Source organism: Amblyomma maculatum, chromosome 3, assembly GCF_055883805.1.
Source record: "Amblyomma maculatum isolate TAMU_Amacu chromosome 3, ASM5588380v1, whole genome shotgun sequence".
Lineage (NCBI taxonomy): Eukaryota > Metazoa > Arthropoda > Arachnida > Ixodida > Ixodidae > Amblyomma > Amblyomma maculatum.
The window spans coordinates 107,679,210-107,704,033 of NC_139346.1; the positions used below are offsets into that span (position 1 = coordinate 107,679,210).

Here is a 24,824-nt window from a genome sequence, read left to right on the forward strand (position 1 = left end):
TTGCCTTCCAGTCGGGAGCTCGTAGGCGTCAAACGCAAATTGATTTTACTCTCGATTACAGCGAATTTAGCGCGTCAGCCGTTCCCACCTCTCGCTAGTGCATGGGAACGTATAAACACGCCTATTCCTAATTGTATTTGAAGTGTATGCATCTGTGCTGTTTCCGATACGGTGAGTAAGATCTTTTTGTGCGTGTCATCACTAAAAGGAATGCTCTTAGCAAAATGCACGAAATCGGAACTTTAGCTGCGGAGACATTAACTATGCGTTATCCCTGTGGTATGAATCCTTGTCAGTTTAATTAAAGCGCTACCAGGAATCCTCGTTAAAGTTTATCATTGGTTACTCAACCAAGCCCGTTAGTGAAAGCCATTCTACCGCAGTTTCTGTTCGCAACAAAATTGGCATGGTCAGGATGGTGTTTTTCCCTGGTTGGACTCAAGGACAGAGGTACTGATGAGCCCAAGATTGGTTAATATGGTAGTAGGAGACTTGTTTCTACCTGCAGCATTGAGCGCAGTGCTGCATGCCGTAAGCCCACACATGTCTAGAGAAACTTGGATGAACGTTCTGCTTTACGTAATAGGGTGTGCAAAAATTTGGTATTATACACATAGCCTGACGAAGCTATCGCATTGGGTGACTAAGGATAATGGCCGCATAATAAAAGTACATTGGAAAAAAAGTACTACGGCGTTTTATTTCCTTCATCCCTGTTTCATAGTATATTTTCTGCTTCTATTCAACATGGTGACTTTCTTGCTCGGGCCGTTTCTTCCTTGCTATAATTCTCGCATGGTCCAGATAAATATGTACTGAAATGATCAACAACAGAAATCAACACCTCCTACATTGTGGGGCCGTTTTTACAGCAATAGGCTATATCCGTGAAGCGCGAATTTTTGTGCGGTTCATGAAATTCAATACTTTTTTACCAGTTACGAGAAGCGCATTCGCCTTAAGCGGTAACCGCTTGAGGCGACAGCCCCTAGCGATCTGTCGCGCGACGCCGCCGCCAACGCCTGTCGTTGTCGCTGGTGCATACCGCACGGAGCGACGGGGCTCAGCGACAGAGAGGCGCGTTTTCAGCGTTGCTCTGTTACCGCCGCCTCGTCATTCGGTCAAGGGGAATGCAATCTGGCTATATTCCATTTCTTACACTAAACTGCATGAAGTACGATAAAACAGTGATGAAATTTCTTGTAACTCATCGCATTTTAAAGGGTCACAGCGCAGCGGGGCGCTACTACACTGTGATGCCGACTTGCATTACAAGCAGTGACTTTCTCCTGCTCCTTTCGAAAATTGACAATACCTAGCAAATAGCCCTGCATGCACAAACTGTGAGTGCGAGACTATAGGCCACATTCTTTATGAGTGCCCCATATACAGCGAGGAAAGACAGTGCCTATGCCGTGCGCTGGAGCGTCTAGATGGACGCCCACTAACTGAAATTAAGATCCTAGATCCCTGGCCACGGCGATCGTCTGCGGTGAAGGCCTCCCAGGCACTGCTCCGCTTTATGAAAAGCACAGGACTGATCAAAAGGCTATGATTTTTATTTTACGTGATATGTGATTTGACATGTCTGTGATGTAACTGTACTGTCATCACCCATCCCTCTCTCACCCACAACTTTTATACCCATCTACCCCTCTCCGCCAGTGAAGGGTAGCAAACCAGTTCCTTTATCGGTTAACCTCCCTGCCTTTCCCCCTCATCTTCCTCCTCCTCCTCTAGCCACACTAGACTGTGTTTTTACTACCCTTCTAAGGTTTTACTGATTTGTCTCGATGCACTCATATATACATCGATCAGTCGAAATGAGCTCGTGCAGGCACCAGGGTCTTCGCCCAAACCGGACTACGAAAACAAACTTCATACGCAAAAAAAAAAAAAACACAAAAAAAGAAAGCCAGAACGGAAGTTGAGCAGCGCAAAGCCTTCTGCGATTGGCTGCCTCGCGAGCTGCTTCCGGGCGACACGCAAAGTTTTCTACAAACCCAGAAACTGAGCGACAGCAACGAGCGGCAATTCTTTGGCGGCCCTCAGCCCGTCGCGCGATGGCGTTGCTGCGCGGCATGCCGCCGCGAATTGTTGCCTCATGCGGTTAGCGCTTTAGTTCGGAATGTTATTTATTTCTTACTAATCTTAATTATTACCTGACATGCATTTCAACCTCTTGCGCAGCACATTCGCATCTATGTCTGAAACGCCTGTATTTTTGCACTGGCAAAATAATCACTCAAAATTACATTAACGCAGAAGAACAGGGGAACCGAGAGTAGTTAGCGAGCCTTGACACAATGACGTCAATACCATGCCTCTAGCTTCTACAACATCAGTGCCTAACTTATTCCTGCAGTAGGCGACCAAGCGTTACAAGAGGTTTAAGAGCATCCGTAAACTATTCTTTGAAATACGCACAAGATATTTGATAACTTTTATGCGTTGTCTTTGCTTCGTGAGCCAATAGCAGTTTTCGTTTTTATAGAAGGCGCATTTTTGGCACAGAAAGTTTAAACGAATTTTTTTAAGAAATGCCATCTGGCTTAGGTTGAGCCGCGCACCCCAACGCGACCAAGTTTTGAAGATGCAATAATATCAGAGATATACACTTAAGACTGCTTACGCGTGGGAAGGCGAAAGCATCATGCTTTCGTGGCAGCATTCTCGCTGCCAATGAGTCTAAATTCAATAGCCATTTCGTATGTGTTTCGCGTCTTTGTTGCACACTATACAGGAAATTTTAGGATATGCAGGACGTTGTCATTAGAAAGAGATGAGAGTGTTCAAGTTGGCTTTACTTAAGTAGCAAGGCGTAGCCAACGCGCATTGTGTAGACGGTATTACGTAGACTCTACCACATCCACAGAATAAAGTGGACACCTGAATTCGAAGGAGTAGAAGGAAATGGGGCAGCAAATTATCTAGCTTGAGCTCCCACGACCGCGCGCGTCTCCCTCTTACCCCACCCCATCCCATCCCAGGACTGTACAGACGTAGCCAAAGCGCATTGAGTAGACGGTATTACGTAGACCATACCACATCCACAGAATAAAGTGGACACCTGAATTCGAAGGAGTAGAAGGAAACGGGGCAGCAAATGATCTAGCTTGAGCTCCCATAACCGCGCGCGTCTCTCTCTTACCCCACCCCATCCCATCCCAGGACTGTACAGACGTAGCCAAAGCGCATTGAGTAGACGGTATTACGTAGACTCTACCACATCCACAGAATAAAGTGGACACCTGAATTCGTAGGAGTAGAAGGAAACGGCCGGGGCAGCAAATGATCTAGCTTGAGCTCCCACAACCGCGCGTCTCTCTCTTACCCCACCCCATCCCATCCCAGGACTGTACAGACGTAGCCAAAGCGCATTGAGTAGACGGTATTACGTAGACCATACCACATCCACAGAATAAAGTGGACACCTTAATTCGAAGGAGTAGAAGGAAACGGGGCAGCAAATGATCTAGCTTGAGCTCCCATAACCGCGCGCGTCTCTCTCTTACCCCACCCCATCCCATCCCAGGACTGTACAGACGTAGCCAAAGCGCATTGAGTAGACGGTATTACGTAGGCTCTACCACATCCACAAAATAAAGTGGACACCTGAATTCGAAGGAGTAGAAGGAAACGGGGCAACAAATGATCTAGCTTGAGCTCCCACAACCGCGCGCGTCTCTCTCTTACCTCACCCCACCCCATCCCATCCCAGGACTGTACAGACGTAGCCAAAGCGCATTGAGTAGACGGTATTACGTAGACTCTACCAAATCCACAGAATAAAGTGGACACCTGAATTCGAAAGAGTAGAAGAAAACGGGGCAGCAAATGATCTAGCTTGAGCTCCCACAACCGCGCGCGTCTCTCTCTTACCCCACCCCATCCCATCCCAGGACTGTACAGTGAGACACTAGAACACCTTATGCTAGAAAGAAGGCGTTTTTGAGTATCACGTGAACAACTATCTACCTCTGGCGCTATGCAGTGAAGGACTGTAACTAACTCCTACACAAGGAAGTGGCCTTTGCAAAGCAAAGCCCGCGCTCTATTATACTTCTGCATGATGCCAGGGCGGTAAGACCAAACGGTAAATATGCGAAGACCAAAAAACGTGCAGTAGGAGAGGCGGCCCCTATCCAGAGGCAATCTGTACCAGCAAGCCTGGATCATCAAGATAGTTCGAAAGTCAGCTGCCGCCACAGGAGACGTGGTAGGGCCGCCAAGCCGCTCCTAAAAATTCTGGTTTGATTTATGAGGTTTAGCGTCCCAAAACGACTGAGGCTATGAGAGACGCCGTAGTGCAGGACTGCGGAAATTTCGATCCCCTGGGGTTTTATAACGTGCACTGACATTGCACAGAACACAGGCGCCTGGCTTTCGGCCGCAGCCGAAAAGCGGCCGCCCAGGCGGGAATTCGATCTCGCATCCATGGGCATAGTAGTCGAACGCCCTAGACACTGCGCCGCCCCTGCGGGTTTGAAAAGTTTTCTACTAGCTTAGGAAAATTTCATTTTTTCTGTCTCCCTCCCATGCACGCGTAGAAATAAAATGTGCACGTGTGATATGTTTTTTTTCTTTTATATTCGCCATTTGACGCACGTAAAAGTTTGTTCGTATTCGCCCCTTTTGGTATCGCTGATGCATAAACAGTACGGAGAATAGACGACTGCTAAAGTTAATGACTTCCATGACAGGATTACTAATTTGAACTCTCTTTTTTACGCAGTATTTGGCAGGAGGTCGGCGCTGCTCTTGCTTTGAATCAAGTATTTGCAGTATTGCGTTTCCTTCTCGTGTGGTATGCAGTATTTTGGATTTCCAATGTTTTTAAGCCTTCTTTTTCACCAATTTTAATCGGCGGTGAAAGCGTTTGTCACTAAATCACTCGTTTTAACTGCGATCCACTAAGGCATAGACTAGAGTTTTGCTTTTTTCTTAAATACGCGAGAGGGATGATTTATGATCTGATATTAATGTAATATTTCCGCACTTGAAAAAGATGAATAAGCTGGATTTGCTATGCAATGAGGAAAACGAAAAAAAAAAAAGAAATTGAAGGGACTCTCACTTTTGTGAAAATGCAAGTATCAATGGTTACTCGCACTCTAACCAATCAAAGTGGCACATTCCAACAATATCACTCACGACGTGGATGTGTCATGAACAAGTAGTCGTTGTAGCGCGCTGCACCTGTCGTGTAATGACGACGCCGAAGTAGAAGCGGAAATCATGGCATAAACAGCTCTCTTTTTATAAAAGTACAGTCGATGGCTTTAAGTCTCCCCTTTTGCGTGAACTTGCCTCGCCCTCGTTGTCGGCGTACCCCACGAGAATTCGTAGCGTGCCTCCGCAGACGACAGTTCATCATCATCATCATCAGCCTGATTATACCCACTGCAGGGCGAAGGCCTCTCCCATATTTCTCCACTTAACCCGGTTCTGTGCTAGCTGCATCCACTTGACCCCTGCGAACTTCTTAATCTCATCCGCCCACCTAACTTTCTGCCGCCCCCTGCTACGCTTTCCTTCCCTTGGAATCCAGTTTGTTACCCTCAGCGACCATCGGTTATCCTCTCTTCGCACTACATGTCCTGCCCATGTCCTTTTCTTCTTCTTAATTTCTACTAGAATGTCGGTAACTTGAGTTATTTCTCTGACCCACTCTGCACGCTTTCTATCTCTTAATGTTACCCCTACCATTTTTCGTTCCATAGCCCTCTGGGTTGTCCTCAACTTAAGTAGAGCTCTCTTGGTTAGCCTCCACGTTTCAGCCCCATAGCCGAGTACAGGCAAGATGCAACTGTTGTATACTTTCCTCTTGAGCGATACCGGCAAGCTGCTAGTCATAATCTGAAGTGCTTGCCAAATGCGCTCCATCCCAATCGTATTCTTCTTGTTATTTCCTTTTCGTGGTCCGGATCTGCGGTTACTACCTGTCCGAATTGGCCGAGATATCAAAGCTAATCAATAAGCGCAAGGTGGCCGATATAAGGAAGTATAACATGGAGAAAATTGAGCATGCTGTAAAGAACGGGGGAAGCCTTAAAGCGGTAAAGAAGAAATTGGGCATAGGCAAAAACCAGATGTATGCGAGAAGGGACAAGGCGGGCAACGTCATCACTAATATGGAAAAGATAGTCAAAGTAGCCGAGGAGTTCTATACAGATCTCTACAGTAGCCAAAGTAGTCAGGACCGTAATGAGATTGCTGGTAGGGAAAAACAGTCAGACGTTCCGCCAGTGACGAAGGACGAGGTCAAGAAAGCACTAGAAACTATGAAAAGGGGGAAGTCAGCTGGAGAGGATCAGATAACTGCAGATTTGCTGAAGGACGGGGGGGATATCGTGCTAGAAAAACTGGCCACCCTGCATACGCAGTGCCTGGTGTCATCGACGGTACCGGAACCATGGAAGAATGCAAACATTATCCTCATTCACAAGAAAGGGGACTCTAAGGACCTTAAAAATTACAGACCAATCAGCTTACTGTCTGTTACGTATAAGGTATTTACTAAGGTAATCGCTAATAGAATCAGGACAACCTTAGACTGCAATCAAGCAAAGGATCAAGCAGGGTTTCGGAAACGGTACTCTACTATCGATCATATCCATACCATCAATCAGGTGATAGAAAAATGCTCGGAATATAACCAGCCCTTACACATAGCATTCATTGATTACGAAAAAGCATTCGACTCAGTTGAAACCTCGGCGGTGATGCAGGCATTGCGAAATCAGGGTGTAGACGAGCCGTACGTGAAAGTGCTGGAAGATATATAGTGGCTGCACAGCAACCATAGTTCTGCATAAAGAAAGTAACAAAATTCCCATAAAGAAAGGTGTTAGGCAAGGAGACACATTCTCCCCAGTACTATTCACGGCTTGTTTAGAGGAAGCATTCAGAGACTTGGAATGGGAGCAGTTAGGGATAAGGGTAGATGGAGAACACCTCAGTAATCTGCGATTTGCTGATGACATTGCCTTGCTAAGCAACTCGGGGGATGAACTGCAAATAATGATTGATGACCTAGACAGGAAAAGTAGAAAGGGAGGCTTGAAAATCAATATGAGAAGACTAAGGTAATGTTCAACAGCCTCGGGAAGGAACAGCAGTTTACATTAGGTAGCGAAATACTGGAAATAGTAGGCGAATATGTCTACTTAGGACAGGTAGTAACCGCAGACGACAGTTGGCAGATGACAAAGCCGGATGCTGCTTGGTCGGCGGATTGTCTTATGTCACGAGACCTCATGACATGGCCGAACTGCCTACTCAGGCAGCTCTTGTGAGTTAAGGGTGGAATGGGAATCGAAAATTCCAGGATTTCTTGATGCCACTACCCTTTGTACTTGTCAAAGCAGGTTTTATATGTATATCGGTGGTTTTTAACATAGCGAGTATTTGCGGATAGAGTTGTAAGAAATTAGGAGATTATTGAATAAGGGAGTAGCACGTAGGTAATCTAGAATCCATAGAGGGAACCGCCGAAAGGAACAACTGATGTGGTCGGGTACTTGGCCCTTACAGGCAAATTTTAAGAGTATCCTGTAATTTTTTTCCGTCACTCCAAGGTGCTCCAGAATAATAGAGCCAGCTGAATGCAATGACCACCACAACATCAGCAACCCTCATCTTTCTCCTTTACTGTAAGTTATCATCTCCTTCCGTGAGAAGTTTCCGCAGACTGTTTCTATATTGTGCGAGTAGACGTGCGCCTATTGCAAGTAACTGCACTTTGTATGTTTGAATAGTACGAGCGACCCTCCGATGTGAAGAGATTTTGCGATAACGAACACTAACGTTAATAACGCATGTGTCAAAAAATTAGGTATGATCCAAGTATTGCGCTGACAGAAGAGCTGTCGTTGCATGCATCGTAAAAATATTGTCGCTTTAGTCATGGAATACTGCGGCCGGGCGAGCTTTCAAATGCTGTATAAACGGTGTTGTCGATAAGAAATCTTTTCTTCGCTGTCGAATGTGAGATATAGGAATGTAAAATACAGACATACACATTGACGTGTAGTTCTTGAAGTCACTCGTCATTGTTTCGAACATTGCGGGAAAATGTATTAAGAGAATAAGACACCTATATACTCGGCACAGAATAAAATATTGTTTTGGGGTCCTTGTGCAAAAACAAAAAAAAAAGTGGGCCCTTTTTCCTAAATTCTTAAGAAAAGACGGAAGCGAAGTGCATTCTCATGACTGTTTTTCAGTCAGTGAAAAGCAGGTGATGCGCCCCTTGAAGTTGTTTTGTTTTCGTAGACGATTAAAATGAGGTCATTGCTAATAATTGCCATGCAATAAAGCGCAATTTTGAAGCAGATATGATCCTTTTCTTTCTGATTTCAATTTGAAATCCTCCTCAGCTTATCACCTGTGAAATATTTCCTATCAGTGGAATGTAATTGTACTGCTGTGTCGCAGTGCTCCCTAGAGTCCCTAGAGACCGACATGTTGTTTCTTCTTATGAAATTCTGATCTACCAGTATGCTAGTGGTACAACATCAAAGTTATCTACAAGGACCCCGCTGCACCAATTGCAACGCTTCGTTTTCATTTTTAGCAGAGCTTATGGGACAAGGCCAACCTTCGCTGGATCATGGAAAAAGCAAGAGAGTTCCAGAAACCCATTTACTTCTGCTTTATTGATTATGCGAAAGCGTTTGACTGCGTAGATCACAGCAGATTGTGGCAAGCTCTCCGAGAGATGGGAGTTCCAATTCACCTCATCTGTCTCCTCAGGAACCTGTATGAAGGGCAAGAGGCCACAGTCAGAACTGGGCATGGTCTTACTGATTGGTTTCCGATTGAGAAAGGGGTGAGGCAAGGCTGCATACTGTCGCCCTGCCTATTCAACCTATATGCAGAGTGCATCATGAGGAAGGCCGGTCTGGACGAGTCTTCAGCTGGAGTGAAGATTGCTGGAAAACGTATCAACAACCTTAGATATGCGGATGATACCACTTTAATGGCAGAAAGTGAAGTGGAACTCAAGAGACTTCTGATGCGCGTACAAGAAGAGAGTGAGAAGTTTGGGCTTAAACTGAACATTAAAAAGACGAAGATCAAGGCGTCTTGCCCTATCAAGTCCTGGAGCATCAATGGACAAGAAGTGGAAGCTGTGACAGATTTTCTGTTCTTGGGCGCCAAGATTACCTCGGAAGGAGACTGCAGCCATGAAATTAGGAGACGCCTGCTTCTGGGAAAGAGAGCAATGGTTAGCCTTGACCGCCTAGTAAAGAGCAGAGACATTAGTCTGCCAACCAAGATCCGTATAACCCGTACTATGGTCTTTCCAGTTGTGATGTATGGATGCGAGAGTTGGACTGTGAAAAAGGCTGACCGCCGAAGAATTGACGCGTTTGAATTGTGGTGCTGGCGAAGACTCTTAAGAGTTCCTTGGACTGCCAGAAGATCAAATCAGTCGATATTGTCGACCATAAACCCTGACTGCTCATTGGAGGGTCAAATTCTAAAGTTAAAGCTCAGCTACTTTGGTCATCTGATGAGAAGAGAGGAGTCGCTGGAGAAAGATTTGATGTTGGGAAAGGTTGAGGGTCGCCGGAGAAGGGGTAGGCAGCGAACGCGATGGTTAGATGGCATTCTCGAGGCATTGCAGATGAAGCTATGTGATGTTAAGAAGATAGTGAGAGACCGGAAAGCGTGGCGTGACATGGTCCATAGGGTCACGAAGAGTCGGACACGACTGAACGCCTGAACTGAACTGATGGGACAAGGCTTGACATATTTTTTAATCAGAAGTAAATCGATGTAGTGTTCAGACGCGTAGTTCCTCCATCACAGATGCATGCATTGTTGATAGTTTTCTAGAATCACGGTATTCGTTTTCAGTGCGCTTAAAGAGACGTTTAGAACAATTCCATATATTTAATTCTTTCAGCAAAAAATGTATACCGGGCTTTCGAGGCCTTTGTTGAAATGTATCCGATTGCAGAATACAAATTCATCGCTGAGAAAAATTGATTAAATTATTCGTATAGGTCAATTAAAAATCTCAGTTGTTTTTAGGGAAGAAAAGGTGGTTTTGACCATCTCGTGGGTCCTGACAGTGTAAGCTATCGTGGCCTCCTGGATAGCGCTCGTAATTGTTGTCGACTTTTAATTGCGAAACTGGTCGGTGAGTGCGATGCCAGCATTTAGTTTGTTATTGTTATTTAGAATCGTTGAGCCTTCTATTTTTTTTAAATATAACTGAGTGCTATTTACCCAGGCCTCCTTACATTAGTCCTCTATGACCCTCCAACGCCTTTATGCGCGCGCCATATTCCCGGTTATCTCGTGGTTGAGTTTGTGTTCACGCTGCGGTTCAGCCACTTGCTCCTGAATAAACAATAAGAATCTTTCAGAGATGTGAGTGCTTTGCGTGTGCAGCTCAAATACACGCATACTGAATTCTGCAATTTCTGTTCGCACCCGCGAGGCTATTTTAAACCTTTTGAGCATTACTGACTACATACATGGATAACGCTTAGCGCGAATTTGTTAATAATAATGTACTTCGGCACCGGCTCCTTTTTTTCAGTATCCCAATTACTGGTTGGCTTTTCTCGAAATGAAGGTAAGTAGTTTCAAGCTCTGACCTAAAACGTTGTCGGAAAACAGTTTGCCCTCTCTGATTTCTGAGCTGCTTCTCGCGAAATGAGTAAAACGTTCTACCTTCATTTCGTTATAACTTGACTCACTAAGTCAGGTTAGCATATACACCGCCTTTGCTAAAACTAACCAAGCAACGCGGTGTCTTAAGTGTAGCTTAGTATTTAAGGATCTCTTTAGGTACTATACATACGTCAGATAAAGACATCATTCGACCTACCCTTTCGAAAGTTTTTGGGCTTAGGGTTGCCATAAGAGCTGCAGCGCAGGCATCAGAAGCAAACATCATATCCTGTTTGCTTTTCGCAAAAGCAGTACCGCGTGATGCGTGCACTGATTTCAGGCTTTTGCCAACCGTAAGACTCAAAAATTTAAATCTTTAGGCGAAAAAAAGCGCGCCTTTTTAAGAATAATTAAAAAAGAAAACACAAATTAAAATAAGGTAAGAAAAAGGATTAAGTTTTTATAGGTTGAAAATACAATCTGGGTTTTAGCCTTCATACATTATCGCACCATGTGTGCACATAACCAATTTAGGACGACACGCCGAGGGCGACAAAATACGGCTTGAGGGATGTCATCATCATCGTCGTGATCATCAGCCAGATTATACTTACGGCAAAACGAAGGACTCTTCCGTACTTGTCCGGTTTACCCGGCCCTGTGCTAGTTGCATCCACTTGACTGAGGGATGTGAAAGCCACAAAAGCATCACACCTCCACGGTCGTGCTGCGGTTAGGGCGCTCGACCGCTATGCCCAATGATGCGGGATCGAATCCCGGCCGCTTTCTGATGCAGGCGCCCGTGTGCTGTCCGATGTCAGTGCAGGTTAAGAGCCTCAGGAGGTCGAAATTTCCGGAGCTGTCCACTGTGGTATATCTCTCATAGCCGCATTCCCTTTGGGATTGTCAACTATATAAACCAAACCAAACTAAAACATCAATTCAGACTTGTATAGCACAGTGCTTATTCTAAAATTGGGAAGCAAAAACTATGCCTGTTAAAAAGCTCTTTACCATCTGAAGTGATCTTCAAGCAATGAAAAAAATTGAACTTTTATGCGCTAATTTAAATTTCGTCGGCTCGAATGAGGCGCCTGATTACCGTAAGAATAATTCAGTTTCAGAGGTTTGGCTTTTCCGTTTTGTTAATAGCTTATCTTTCAAATTGGCTTTTTCTTCTTTCAGCAGGCAAATGCAAGGAAAATAAGGAGCGTAGTTATGGCATACATAAGAAGGGATGAGCCTCAGCTGCATGCGCTGTTTTCCCATTTCTAATCATTAACCTCCACAATTAATTAATACTTCAAATCGATAAAAAGGACTTCCCCTCTGCTTTCCTTAGTGTCATTGGCTGTTGGCTCCCTTCTTATGAACTCTTTTCGTTTTGTCTTTACCGAAAAAGGTATCAAATGTGGTTCCTTGAGATAAAAAAACAATTATGTGTGTGTTTCTCGTTATCAGCATCGGATTCACCACAAACAGACGAAGATTGTGAATACTACGACCCTTCCGGTGAGTGCAACGTTCCGAAAAAAAAAATTTGCCTCTTTATTTTTAGCAGATAACTTCTTTCTGTCCAGTTAGCTTTCATCCTTTCTCTCTTTGGGCTCTTTGAACATAATGATGAGGAACAGGACGAGGGTCACACCCTAAGGGTAACGTCCCAATATATTACTCCAGAGGCTCACGTACAAATGCTTCGAGGACGAAGTCAAAGCTACCTCCTGCCATCTGTGGAAGTGAACTGATGTAAACGCCCACAAACATGACATCAATAAGTATAAATCGAATTCTCAACGGCCTAGATTCTTGCATCCCTGATCGCAGGTTAATATGCTTAAACAGTAGAAACATATGCGTTTTTTGCCTGCATTTAAAAATGGTGATGATCGGTTGTCTCCTCTCCAGAAGCACCTCTTTATCGTTACGTGCTAATGTTTTGCAAATGCTGTCGTTTCACGTACCTGGCCCTTACTATTCATAGCGCTAGGCACAGTCGTTTAGATAAGAAGCTTTAAGCACCTTACGAGTGGGGTCAGTTATTCCGAGGTAGCTTTGGAGGTGGTCAGAAACTTTATAAATGGAGTGGCTACTATTGGATTGCGAACCAAGCATGGCTTAAAAGGGAATAACGGAAACAGGACAAACAAAGGATAGAAAACAATCGTTTTTTTTTCCTGAGTACGGAGAGTTCCTTTTAAGCAATGTTACAGCAAAAAAAGTTAGGCAAGGCTGTTTCTCGTTGGTAGAGTTTACTCATTTTGGCGAAGCCTGAAGCGCAAAAAAAAAAAAGGCAGATACGGACGTGAGAGACACAGGACAAAGCACTAACTTGCAATAGAATTTTATTTGAAGCACGGAAGCATATATACAAAATAAGGCGCTCTAAAAAGGAAGCAAGATGAGACTCATCGCACGCTCATGCCATCAGCACCGAGGATCGCGATTTTCTTTCCTGACAGATTCACCGATGAGGTCCCGACGCACACAGCTGCAACCAAGGAAAGGCAACTTATCAGAACACTGCTATGACTGCCGTAGTAAAATCTGCAAGCCATTGTTCGGGGAGTGCACTGATTAGGCGAAGAACAGAGATCGATGCATCCGTGAAACAATATAGGTAGTTTTGATTCGCTAGAATGCAGCTCTGTGCGTCGGGACGTCTGTCGGTGAGTCTGTCAGAAGAGGAAATCACGTTCCTCAATGGTCATAACGTGACCGTGCGATGAGTCTCATATTTCCTTTTCGGAGCGCTTTCTTCTGTATATATGCGTCCGTGCTCCAAATAAAACTCAGTTGCAAGTTAGAGCTTTGTCCTTTGTCCCTCTCACGTCTATATCGTTTTTGCGCTTCAGGCTTTGCCAAAATAATTTACATCAAGTAGCCGCAGCCACACCCTCGCGAAAGAACCTAGCAGACTCAGACCACTCGGTCGGAACTTTATTAAGACAGCCTAGGAATACTCGTTATATGAATTATTTCAACCAGGTTTCGCATGGGCGGATCCTGGTTGGAGCTGTGAAAGAGCAACTCGTTCGTATATTGAAAGAAAGAATGGTACCATCGGATGGAGCGTCAAGAAAAGGTAGGCAAGTGATAATATTCTTGATGCGAGTTAATTAGGTAAATATTTAGAGGCAATTAAGCGTGTAATTGAGAGCCAAGATGGCCGCAGCCAACTTCCGGTTTCGATTATCAGCTTTCGGTCACAGAGGAACGCCCCTTCTCGTTCCTCTGAACGCATCAAAGTTCACCGGTGTTCTATAAGAAAGGAAAGACGCCGTATACGTCACTCGCGGAATCCCGCGGCCACATCTACTGGCCAGAAGCCTTGCCGCTTCCGTCGAGACCCTACCCTTTACAAAATTCCAAATAGCCGTTTTGCTATCGCTGATTATGAAATTGGCTTGTGTTCCGACGCAAGCGAGCGCTATTGCAACTTCTTCAGTCGTTTCGGCGTTGCGGCTTCTAATGGCGGCGGCTGATACCGGGGCACCTCGGCCGTCGACCACCGAGGCGACCGCCGCCCCCGTTTTGCCACTTGCCGCATCCACGTACGCAACCGACTTGCTGTCCATCGAATCGAAGCGTCTGATTAGTGCTTCTGCTCTCTTCTCCCTCCTCTCTGTGTTGAATATGGGATGCATGTTACGAGGGAGGGGGGGAATGATTAGATTTTCTCGGCAGTCCTGTGGGATACTTGATTTTTCTCGTAGTCCCCTATCTGTCTGCAGGCCTACCATTTCGAGTATTGTTCTGCCCGTGGTCGTTCGACTTAATCTTTACAGCTGCGAAACTCTGACAGCCTCCGCTATTTCGTCCCAGCTATTGTGCACTCCCATAGAAAGGAGCTTCTCTGTGGATGTGGTAATTGGTAAGCCTAGGGCCCTCTTTATGCATCGTTGAATGAGAGAGTCTAACCTCTTCTTCTCCTCCGACCTAATATTTAAGAACTAAACAGGAAAATTCGCCTAATTTGGACCCCTGCACACACGTCCGTTCCTGGCAACGAAGCGGCCCACGAGTTAGCCCGAGCTCTCTACTTCCGGGTAACTGTGGAGCCGCCCGATTGCCGGAACATGGACGAGCGTCTGCAAAATTATACGGAGATTCTTCAAAATTACAGGTTAAGCAGGAGACTGGTGCCACCACCGGATAAAAGTCTAAACAATAAGGAGGCAGTCGCATGGCGGCGCCTGCAAGCTGGGAACTTTGCACACCCGGTCTGGGCATATTATATCCAAATGGAAGATAGGAGAAACGATAAATGCAAGCACTGTGGGGAGAGACGGACCCTCGACCATATAATCTGGGAATGTACTAGCTCCCCAGGGGCTAAAGAAATATAAATTGTAGAGAAGCCTGGGAAGACCTGCTGCAGAGCGAGGTTCCTGCTCCACAGCTACAAGCCATCCGCCTGGCGGAAGAAGCCGCGAAGAGCCAAGACCTCTTTGCCTGCTTCTGATCGCGGAGGTCTCTGCTCCCGTCCCTTAGGCCTGCGTGCCGGGGGCGGGAATCGAGGGCCTCCTAATCTGGTGGAAAATAAAGTTGTTATCATCATCATCATCATCATCATCCCGCGGCCACATCTCGCAGACAACACTGCAACATTCAGGCTTACACATTTCTCCAGTGCAGATTCGGTAGTGACCTTGGAATATTTTTTTATATGCATACGGCCGTTCAAAGCTATCAGGACGATATGAAAAGTTATGGTCACTGCCTAGTAATAGCTGTGCGGATGCCCAGTCATAATTATTCATTACTGGGATCTCACAGAAGTTGAGATTGATGAAAAAGAAATTGGACAGTACTTAAGCTTCGCTTTTAAATATATGATGCGACGGCGTCTATGGCTCCGGTTTGCCACTCCTTGTACGAATTCTCGTTCGCGCACGTGCATTTCGCTATTCTCTTAATCAGTACTGGCTTAATTTGGGAGTCTTATCTCACACGTGCTCGTTACCACAGGGTTGTAAGTTAAAATATTATGTGAACTACCATCCAACATGTGTATAAAACACTGCGTTAATCACATCGTTCGAAAAGCCTGACATCCTTGGGTCCTGCATTTCGGTTCCGCCCTTCTATCTCAAAGGCGCAGCTTGAGGTACGAGCGTGTACCAAATTGCCCTAAACATATGATCTCGTAACGTCATACAACCCGATGACCGTGTCAGTGCGCTTCCATGCCACTTGCCAGATAAAGGCTGCCAAAGCGATTCCCGTGGTATTCCGCCCACAGTGCCTGCAGGACCCTGGCATTCACGTTACCCCTATAGGTCACTAAGACACGTTCATACGGCTTAGTTAAAGAAGGGCTTTATATGTGGGCGAAGGAAGAAGAAAAGGAGAAGAAGAAGAACGCTAGGTCCCCCGCAGCTAACGCTTTCACTCAATGTTTGGTTCAGCAGCGTTGAACACTTGTAATTTTTTTCCTTATTGCCGGTCGACAATGTACATACAGGCGTAAAAAGTGTTAGTCTACCCCTGGCTAAAGCAAGGTATAAAAATGTTTTCACTTTGATCAATCTGTCTACCACATCTATCCACTGAGTCTTCTCAGGCTATGAGGAACATATCTGAGTAATGTTACACTTTCAATGAAGTTGTCCCTGACCGATCGTACACTTTCTTCTGCGTGCCTAAATGCCATCCACGTTTTCCAAATGCTGTGGAGGCCCAGCACCATAATCATGTCTTACGGAACCTCGTCACTTTGTGCGGGTAGAAACCGAATACCGCAAGGTTTTTGTATTATATCCCAGTGAAAAACAGGATGCCAGCAGTCTATAAAAACGTGATCGATCATCTCTGCCTTTTGTTTTTGCAGATTGTGCAGTTAAGCGTCAAAGGTACAAATATACCCTTATCATAAAGGCACGTTTTTACGGGAATAATACCAGTGTGAAGCTTGAAGAAAATCGATTTGACGGTCGGCTTAGCCTGTATCTTCCTAACTCTCTTTAGGACATCTTGTCCTCGGCCTCCACAATAGATGGATTTTTATAGGGGGACGGGTACAGGCAGATTGAGTAAGTGCTTATACAATATCTTCCTGGGTACATTACTAGATATTCCACCGAAAAATGGGCACGCAAAATTTGTAAGGCAAAAACAACTTCTCTTAAAAATCCAGCGAGAGCGCGATTTCTGGCCAGATAACTAGGCACAACAAAGTCCAGTATCACATTACCTAAGCTCATCTGCATCATTGTGCATGCGTAGGGAGTCATTCCTGTACAGACATAGGTTTCATTCAGTCGTCATATGCGCCGAAGTTGTTGAAACCGCAACTAGCGAGTGTTTCCTGCCCGTGACTGCGTTCTTCCGACACTCCGGAGCCGGCGCTGTGAGCACCAAATCACAATCATGCCTGAGGCAGGTAGTAGTTGGCAAGTGAGGTGCCACGGTACTGATTGGTTGATGCGCTGAGTGGCATCACGAGAGCACATGACTTGGTCGGGCGGGCAAGAGCTACCAACCCGGCCAGCTCGCATAGGTGGTAAGAACAAATGGTGGCCGAAATCGCTGACCCTAATCCCGAGTCAGATAGGCTAGCCTAAGGCCACGGAGCCATTCGTATGGCTTGGATAAAGCAAGGACGTCATATCTGTGTGGAGTTTCTTTTCCCATAATGTGGTAGCGTACAAGTGCATGCTAATGGCCGTGTGTGATACGTAAGTATGGATAAAGGGATCGGTGGCAGAAAGGGGAACAAAATTCTCGTACGCCAACGAGTGTGCAGATGGCAGCATTAACACTGTCACCTCATATCCTTGGAGACGGAGCTTAAGTTTCCTCGCTGTTTCTCTCAGTAACGAAAACTGCGAAAACTCAGCTCGTCGTCATGATTACGTGATTCCAGTGTGAATGAACCAAAAAGAGTGGTGGGTTACGGGCAGTGGGAAAATATGCAACTTTGTTAATCAGTGTTAAGTATTGCTAAAATGTCTTAAAGTCTGAGGATCGTTGCACGTTTCGAAAACGTTGAAAGAAAGAGGTGAAATGCGGAGAAAATATATGGAATCAACTTCAGGTTGTCCTTTAATACAGTGCTTTTGATGTACGGGAGGTAAAATTTAACTGCATCAGCTCGAGGCTGAAAAAACACAGTTGTCAAAGTATCAGGATATAAAGCTGACGCGCGAAGAGAGAGAAGTTTGGGCTCAAACTAAACATTAAAAAGACAAAGAAAATGGCGTCTTGCCCTATCAAGTCCTGGAGCATCAAGGGACAAGAAGTGGAAGCCGTGACAGATTTTCTCTTCTTGGGCTCCAAGATTACCCCAGAAGGTTACTGCAGCCATGAAATTAGGAGACGCCTGCTTTTGGGAAAGAGAGCCATGGCTAGCCTTGACCACCTAGTGAAGAGCAGAGACATCGGACTACCAACCAAGATCCGTATAACTCGTGCTATGGTCTTTCCAGTTGTGATGTATGGAGGCGAGAGTTGGACTGGGAAGAAGGCTGACCGCCGAAAAATTGACGCGTTTGAATTGTGGTGCTGGCGGAAACTCTTGAGAGTTCCTTGGACTGCCAGAAGATCAAATCAGTCGATATTGTCGACCATAAACGCTGACTGCTCATTGGAGGGTCAAATTCTAAAGTTAAAGCTTAGCTACTTTGGTCATCTAATAAGAAGAGAGGAGTCGCTGGAGAAAGCTTTGATGTTGGGAAAGGTTGAGGGTTACCGGAGGAGGGTAGGCCGCGAACGCGATGGTTAGATGGCATCCTCGAGGCGCTGCAGATGAAGTTATGTGATGTTAGGAAGATAGTGGCAGACCGGAAAGCGTGGCGTGATATGGTCCATAGGGTCACGAAGAGTCACATACCACTGAACGACTAAACTGAACTGAAAGCCTTGTAAATACGTAAGCGCTATGCGACATTTCATGCTCTTTTTCCTGGACTGCTTTTATCTCATTCATTCAAATTAGCTTAAACTACTAACCTGGTTATGCATATTTTGCTGGTCGTCTAAACAACAATCCGGAAGCGAACACTGGAGATTATCTACGCTCTTCGCAGTTAGTATTGTTGTTAAAAAAAGGCTAATGTGCCGAAGCCTAACAGTGAAAATTTCAATGCACAAGTGTTACACAACCGCTTAAGGTATCGCCTTTGTGCATACCATGGGTAACTTTGCCGCTGAGAAATGTATATTCGAATGGGGACTTTGCGTATGAAACCTTCTAAAACAGACTTTCCAGTGATTTCAGAATTGCAATTTCGTTTATTACCGTTAATGTACTGTTGCTTTTTCTAAAAATCACATCGAAAAACTGGTACTTTTTAAAGTGTAGCCTGCTGTGCATAAGCGCGACATGAAGTTGGTATGCGAGTTCTGAGATGAGTGAACTGGCTCGTTCTGAGTTTATTTCGGTCATTGTTCTATTCCCGAGTCCGGTTTTGCGATAACTTTAACGTACCACGAATTGTAGAAATCACTGGTACTGAAAGGATTCCACAAAAAAAAAAAGTGAGAATGCGGTTTGTTTCCCTTTCTGACCGCCCCTCTTGCAAAGTAAGACCTAAAGAGCGCTTACAAAAGGAACAGGAGGAAAGGCAGACACACGCGTTCTCTTTCCGACGGATCATTCGCGCATGAAGACAGCATGTGAATCATCTTGTGCACCATTCTGTGTTGTCTTTAAGCGATTTTTCACTTTTGTGTCTTAGGCGGAAACCTGCTAGCCAACATCAAAGGTTTATCGCACTTTTACTTGCATTAAGGGACACTAACTTTTGTAATTTATCCCATGATGCCCTGTACTAATCTGTTTTGCTTTTCTCTATAAATTCACCAGTGGACAACATCACATGCACCATACAAAGCCTAAACACGACAGGAGACCCGGTAGGTTTCTGTTGGTACAGCATGGAGGCTGCAGTAAAAACTGCCTATATATAAATATATAACGCGTCTTTACCAGTGTTGCCAAATGTTGCAAGCGGAAAAAACTGGGAGAACGCTTCGCCCCTAAGGCTAAATACGATAGTGCCTTTAAAACAGGCTCTTTTAATTGCGTGAATACTTTTTAGCTGGCTTGCTTTTAGGGGAAAGGAATATGTACGAACTGTCCTACTTCTCGGTGTACATCTGTGTTTACTATTAAGGCATACAATTGGAGGTACGTATGTCGCTCGTTCTAATCCCTGCCACAATTTTGACTCGAACGGGACCAACAGGTGGGCGCTAAATGGGAAGCAGTATTGTATCACACCATCCTAAATTCTGTGTCGCAACTTCCTTAAGATATCACGCCCGTATGTTTCTAAGACATGTTTTTCAATTCTGCGACATATCTCTTCTAGGGTGCGGGGACGGCTTTCCGCTTGAACGAGCCCTTTATGCTTTCGCGTAAAATCAATCCGGAGTCACTTGTCCTCTTATTTTGCATTGGCGGCTAGTTGACAGAAAAAGGATGAAATAACACAAAGTCCCAATTATAGCTTGTTTTGTATAACCTCACAGCAACGGGAAAGAGACAAAAACTTGGAGAAACCTGCGCTTCGATGAAGCTGCTCCTTTAAAGTGAATTTCCTGTGCCAGAAGGAATTCTATTATGGACGTCATTTGACGGGGGCGGTGTTTTTTCTTGCAACTGAAACAAGCGTTTTTACAGCGAGGTTCGGCTCCATAATTTAATCATTTAGGCTTCCATGTTGAAGATACAGGACACTGCTAGTGCTGTGCATTGAGCCATCTGGTGCGGAGGCAGTTAGAGTCACTCGATAATTTTCAGAGTACTGCGATTCTTGTCCCCGCGCTACTGTGCCACCGATTGGTCAGCATGGGTCACATGGTGCGCCGTGGCCCGCACTCGCCATCAAGCTTCCAAACAGTCTCAGCGTTGACGCCTTTCACCACAGTGTGTGTGCAGAGATTGCTGTATTTCGCGTCTGGGGTTTGTTGCTCGGGTTTTTTTTTTTATGTAAGAAGTACTTAGCAGCAGAATGCCGGGCTACAGCGACTTCGCCTGCACAATCTGCATAAGTCCGGAAAAATTTTTCAAGCGAAAGTCTTTCTAGGCTACCTCGTTTAGCGAAAATGTGTTCGTGTGTTCTGTGTGTCGTATCTGTGCGCTAATGTCGCTTGCGAATATCGAACGTGTGCGAGAGAAATTAAGAATGAAAAGAATTAATGGTGATAGGTAATGAATAAAAGTTTAAATAGACTACGATATATTTGATGACTATTGCTAATGGCTAATAATGATGATAGATAATGACTTGTAATGACCAATATGTCAAACGACGAATTGTAATGAACGCAATTGATTGAAAATGAATAAAAAGGCTTAGCGATGAGTGGCAATGACTACAATGACTAGCCATGACTCATCATGACTGCTAATGATTACAAAAGAACCAATATGTCAAACATTGACTTGTAATGACTGCAGCTGATTGGAAACGAGCAAAATGCTTACCTATGTGTAGTAATGACTAGAATGAGTAAGTATGACTCACCATGATTACGAAACAATAAATATGTCAAACGACGACTTGAAATGATCGGCACTCATTAGAAATGAGTAAAATGACTAGGCCTAACTCAACATGACTGCTAATGCCTATGAAATGACCAATATGACAAGCGATGACTTTTAGCGACCACAACTGATTGGAAATGAGTAAAAATGCTTAGTTATGACTAGACATGACTCATCATGACTATAAAGGACCAATATGTCAAACTACGACTTGAACGGCGCAATGACTGGAAATGAGTAACAATGCTTAGGGATGAGTGGTAATGATTAATGATAACGATTTTGACTGCATCAATAAAAATGTTTAACAAGCAAAAGCAAGCAGAAGTGAGCTGGCATCGAAGATTATGCGCGCATGTGCGATGGCGTACAGTTAGTTGGCATCTGCATAGCCATTCATAATCGCTCAATGTGGTAATTTACGGTGCTAACCGAAGAAGGCAAGGAAGTGCGAGTGATTAGAATACCACAAAGATCACAACAGAATACCAAGGTGTAGAATTATTCTATAGGGCTCTTTGGCAGGACTGGAATAATCCTAATGCAGACCGACGCTCAGCCTTCTGTACAGGCTTACCGTTCACAATTGGCAAATTCTACTCTTTCTAGAGTAGCTGCGGTACACTTCAAGGTAATGCACAGGCTAATTTTGCCCATGTTGCTTTCAAAATATGCTCTACATTTGACTGAATATAGCCGCGCCAGAAGCGCGCCTCGAGCAGTTGGAAGCTTTATGGCCACACCGGTCATGGTTTCCAGCACGCGATTGGATCTTCTCGGTACTCTGAGAATTATCGAGTGACTATAGAAGCAGCCGGATAAAGGCGGCGCCCTGGGAATGAATGAATGCTGTTCCGGAATTGTGATTTGTGTTAGAGTTTGGTGTGGAGTGTTTGCTCCTTAGGCGTATTGGATACGACAAAGTCGGGTGGCGCGCCACCAGACTGGTTTTGAGCAAATCTTCTTAAACCTGTTATGGCCACACTAACATGCTGCTGATAAAAGTTGTTACGTTGCAAGTTTCATTCACACGTGGTTTCTTAACATCAAAACTATCAAAAGAGATGTGATGAACTAGTATTTATTAGTTAAAAAATCGCGTCACATATGATACAAGCTGCATATGGAAAAATAGCTTCGCCTTTCGATAGCTTCTACTTGCACGTGGTTGTCTCCTGGTTCGCCAAAGGTCATGTTTCATTTTTTGGTTCGTCATCTTTTGTCACTTGATTTTAAGATCACATGTGTCACCTCGTTTATACAAGTCATCAATATTTTCAATCAAATTTCAGTCCCAAGTACCGCCCTGTGTCGTCGTCTCTCTCTGCCCTGAGTCTGCTCCTGGTTTTATTTTTGCAATGCCTCATCAACTGGCCTACCTACGCACTCTCCCATAAACTAAACTAATCTAAACTTTAAGGGCGAGGTACCCTAACCTTATACTGTTTATATGGCCTTCATCCACAGCTACAACTATTTGGAGAAACACGATCTCATTTCGATGTAATGCAGAGTAGCGCAGTCAGCAGTCGCACAAGGTTCGAAGATATAGATTCGCTGAAGATTAAATTTTTTGATATTCGCCAGAAAACGTCAGATTGTCTGAACAAATGGTCAAGGATGCCATTCTGTGCTCGAGCCGAGAAGACTCTCGACTGCTTATTTCAGCATTTCTATTCTTTTCCCACTGCATCAGGCCTACAGCGGTCACATTGGTGTAGCTTAGCTGTTCAGCTGAATCATGCGAGCCATCTACGTAAAATATTAAGCGTCCAGTTTAATGCAGCGAAAGAAACACCCGATCAGGATTGGTGATCAATGCAAAAAGGCGAATTTCGATAGACTAATAAAAGTTATTTTTTGTGGGACGATATTTGTAGTATGTCAGGCTAAATTGACTTAGAGGTGGGAACGGAACGACTTGAGGCTGATTCTCTATTCGTGAAGTTGGTTTGCTTCGCCGCATTCGTGACCCCACGAGTAAAAAGGGCAGCCGGAGGACGCTTGAAATGATATATGCTTCAATAGGCTAGCAAGAATCTGAGCTTTAGGTGTGGTTTGCAACAAAACGAATGTCTGAAAGCACTTTTCAACGCCTGTGAAAAGTTTTGAGAGGCGAGTCGACCTTATGGAGGGCTCATGCCCTTTAAGCCCTTCTGCTATGGTAATTTCAGTTGAACATGTTTTTGAGCAGGCTTCCAATGCACATCGATGGGTAAAAGAGCCAGCTTGCGCTTGTTTAGCAGCGTGCGGTTCCTGGGTGCTCAAAGCAGTGCTCAATAAAAGGCTTGCGTTTAAGTACTTGCGGCGGGAGATTGTTTTGAAAAGCATTATTTTAATTGATGCCTAGGTTTATAATAAAAACTCGTCGCTGATGCTCTGCATGAGAGCAGAAAGTGGTTATTGAGTAAATTTTTCTGGAACAGAACTACGGCCTATTATAGTGGTAAACTTGGTCGCTACTATGTATAACGGTTTACACTCATCATTCTTATGACAAAGTTTATTGCGATGAAAGGTGTAGCTTAAAAAACTAAATAATATGGCCTTTTTTTGCTTGCGGCTCTACGAAGCTAAGGCTGCACTGCACGCCCTTGTGCTCATATACTTGTTTCGCGCAGTCCGGATTACCTCCACATAAATGATCTCTCTTTTAACAGATTCCTGTTGGGTGTTTAGCCATGTGCGAGAATTCTACACGACACTTACCTAACGAAACAGAATGCTTAGTAAGTCCTATTTTTGTTTACTGCAATGAGAATACGTAGCGTTAGAAGTGCGTCATGCACGCTCCGGTCATTGCTAGCGCTAGCGCTCGCCAAAGATTTCAAACGTGATGCAGTGAGCATTCTAGAGCTTCCAAACCTACCGTAGTGCACATCAGTAAAAACGTAAAGCTGTACAAACGCCTCTACTCTTGCAAAGTTGTGATGAATTCATAAAGCACTGCCACAGACCATGGGATTACGTCAGTGTTCGGACGCGTAAAGTTTCAGTGCCTCTGTCGTGCCTTTTCAGTGCCTTTTTGTGGCTCTTCCGCTATCTTCTCATGTTTGTTATGCCCTCGCATTCCCATATCCTACCTTACAGTTGCGGATGTTTGAGAGCGTAGGAAAATGACCATATTTTTTGCCATAAACGTATAGATAAGAAGAACAAGGTTACGTGGAGGATAATACAATTTAAGAAATATTTCTAACTCATTTTGTAAACGCAGTGGTGTTTTCCTTCTCTCTCTCTACCAAATGCATCTGGAAACAGCGTTTTTTTTTTTTAAGGAGCAAGGAGCAATTAGACAAGGAAAGATGCTTTAAATCACTTTGTTTTCTCTCACTTCTTTATAGGGAATTTCACAGCACGTTGCAAACCGCATGCAGGGAAACGTTAACTACACCTGCCCTGTCGGTTTGTGCTATCGAGGTGTTTGCCAGCGCAATGGTCTTATGATTGACTGCTGGCATGATACGTCGCCACCAAATTCTACAAATGTGACCACAAAAGCTCCAACAACACTTACGAGCGGCCGTGATCTTTGACGAAAATTTCCGGATCAGTGATCTGTTACCAGGAAACGTGGCTGCAACCTTTCTTGAATCTGCATCTGAATAAAATCTTTTATTTTTGTTGGTCTAGGGTGCAGTTTTTTTTTTTCATATCGTTTTCATGTTTCTGGGTTGCTTCTTTTTTAGTAATT

The 24,824-nt window shown here is 44.6% G+C and overlaps 1 protein-coding gene across 5 annotated transcripts; it reads left to right on the forward strand.

Annotated features, from left to right (window-relative positions):
- LOC146195507 (evasin P1243-like) lies at positions 1 to 24,760 on the forward strand. Of its 5 annotated transcripts, XM_084597836.1 has the most exons (8): positions 13 to 171; positions 4,736 to 4,807; positions 7,581 to 7,655; positions 10,559 to 10,594; positions 12,094 to 12,144; positions 19,442 to 19,491; positions 23,791 to 23,859; positions 24,475 to 24,760. In XM_084597836.1, the coding sequence occupies exons 3-8, from the start codon at positions 7,613 to 7,615 to the stop codon at positions 24,664 to 24,666; spliced, it is 441 nt and encodes a 146-aa protein (XP_084453962.1). In that variant the 5' UTR covers positions 13 to 171; positions 4,736 to 4,807; positions 7,581 to 7,612; the 3' UTR covers positions 24,667 to 24,760. The 5 variants fall into 5 exon arrangements, with proteins under 5 accessions (XP_084453965.1, XP_084453966.1, XP_084453964.1 ...); XM_084597840.1 differs by lacking the exon at positions 23,791 to 23,859 and having other exon boundaries at positions 5 to 171; XM_084597838.1 differs by lacking the exon at positions 4,736 to 4,807 and having other exon boundaries at positions 11 to 171; positions 7,590 to 7,655.
- The last annotated feature ends 64 nt before the right edge of the window (positions 24,761 to 24,824 follow it).

What these genes read in the sequence shown, in the direction of transcription:
- LOC146195507 (XM_084597838.1), top strand. Translation starts at nt 7,613, where the DNA reads ATGACCACCACAACATCAGCAACCCTCATCTTTCTCCTTTACT. An exon ending in TGAATACTACGACCCTTCCG is followed by an intron (nt 12,145 to 19,441) that starts GTGAGTGCAACG and finishes TAAATTCACCAG; the next exon opens with TGGACAACATCACATGCACC. An exon ending in TAAACACGACAGGAGACCCG is followed by an intron (nt 19,492 to 23,790) that starts GTAGGTTTCTGT and finishes CTCTTTTAACAG; the next exon opens with ATTCCTGTTGGGTGTTTAGC.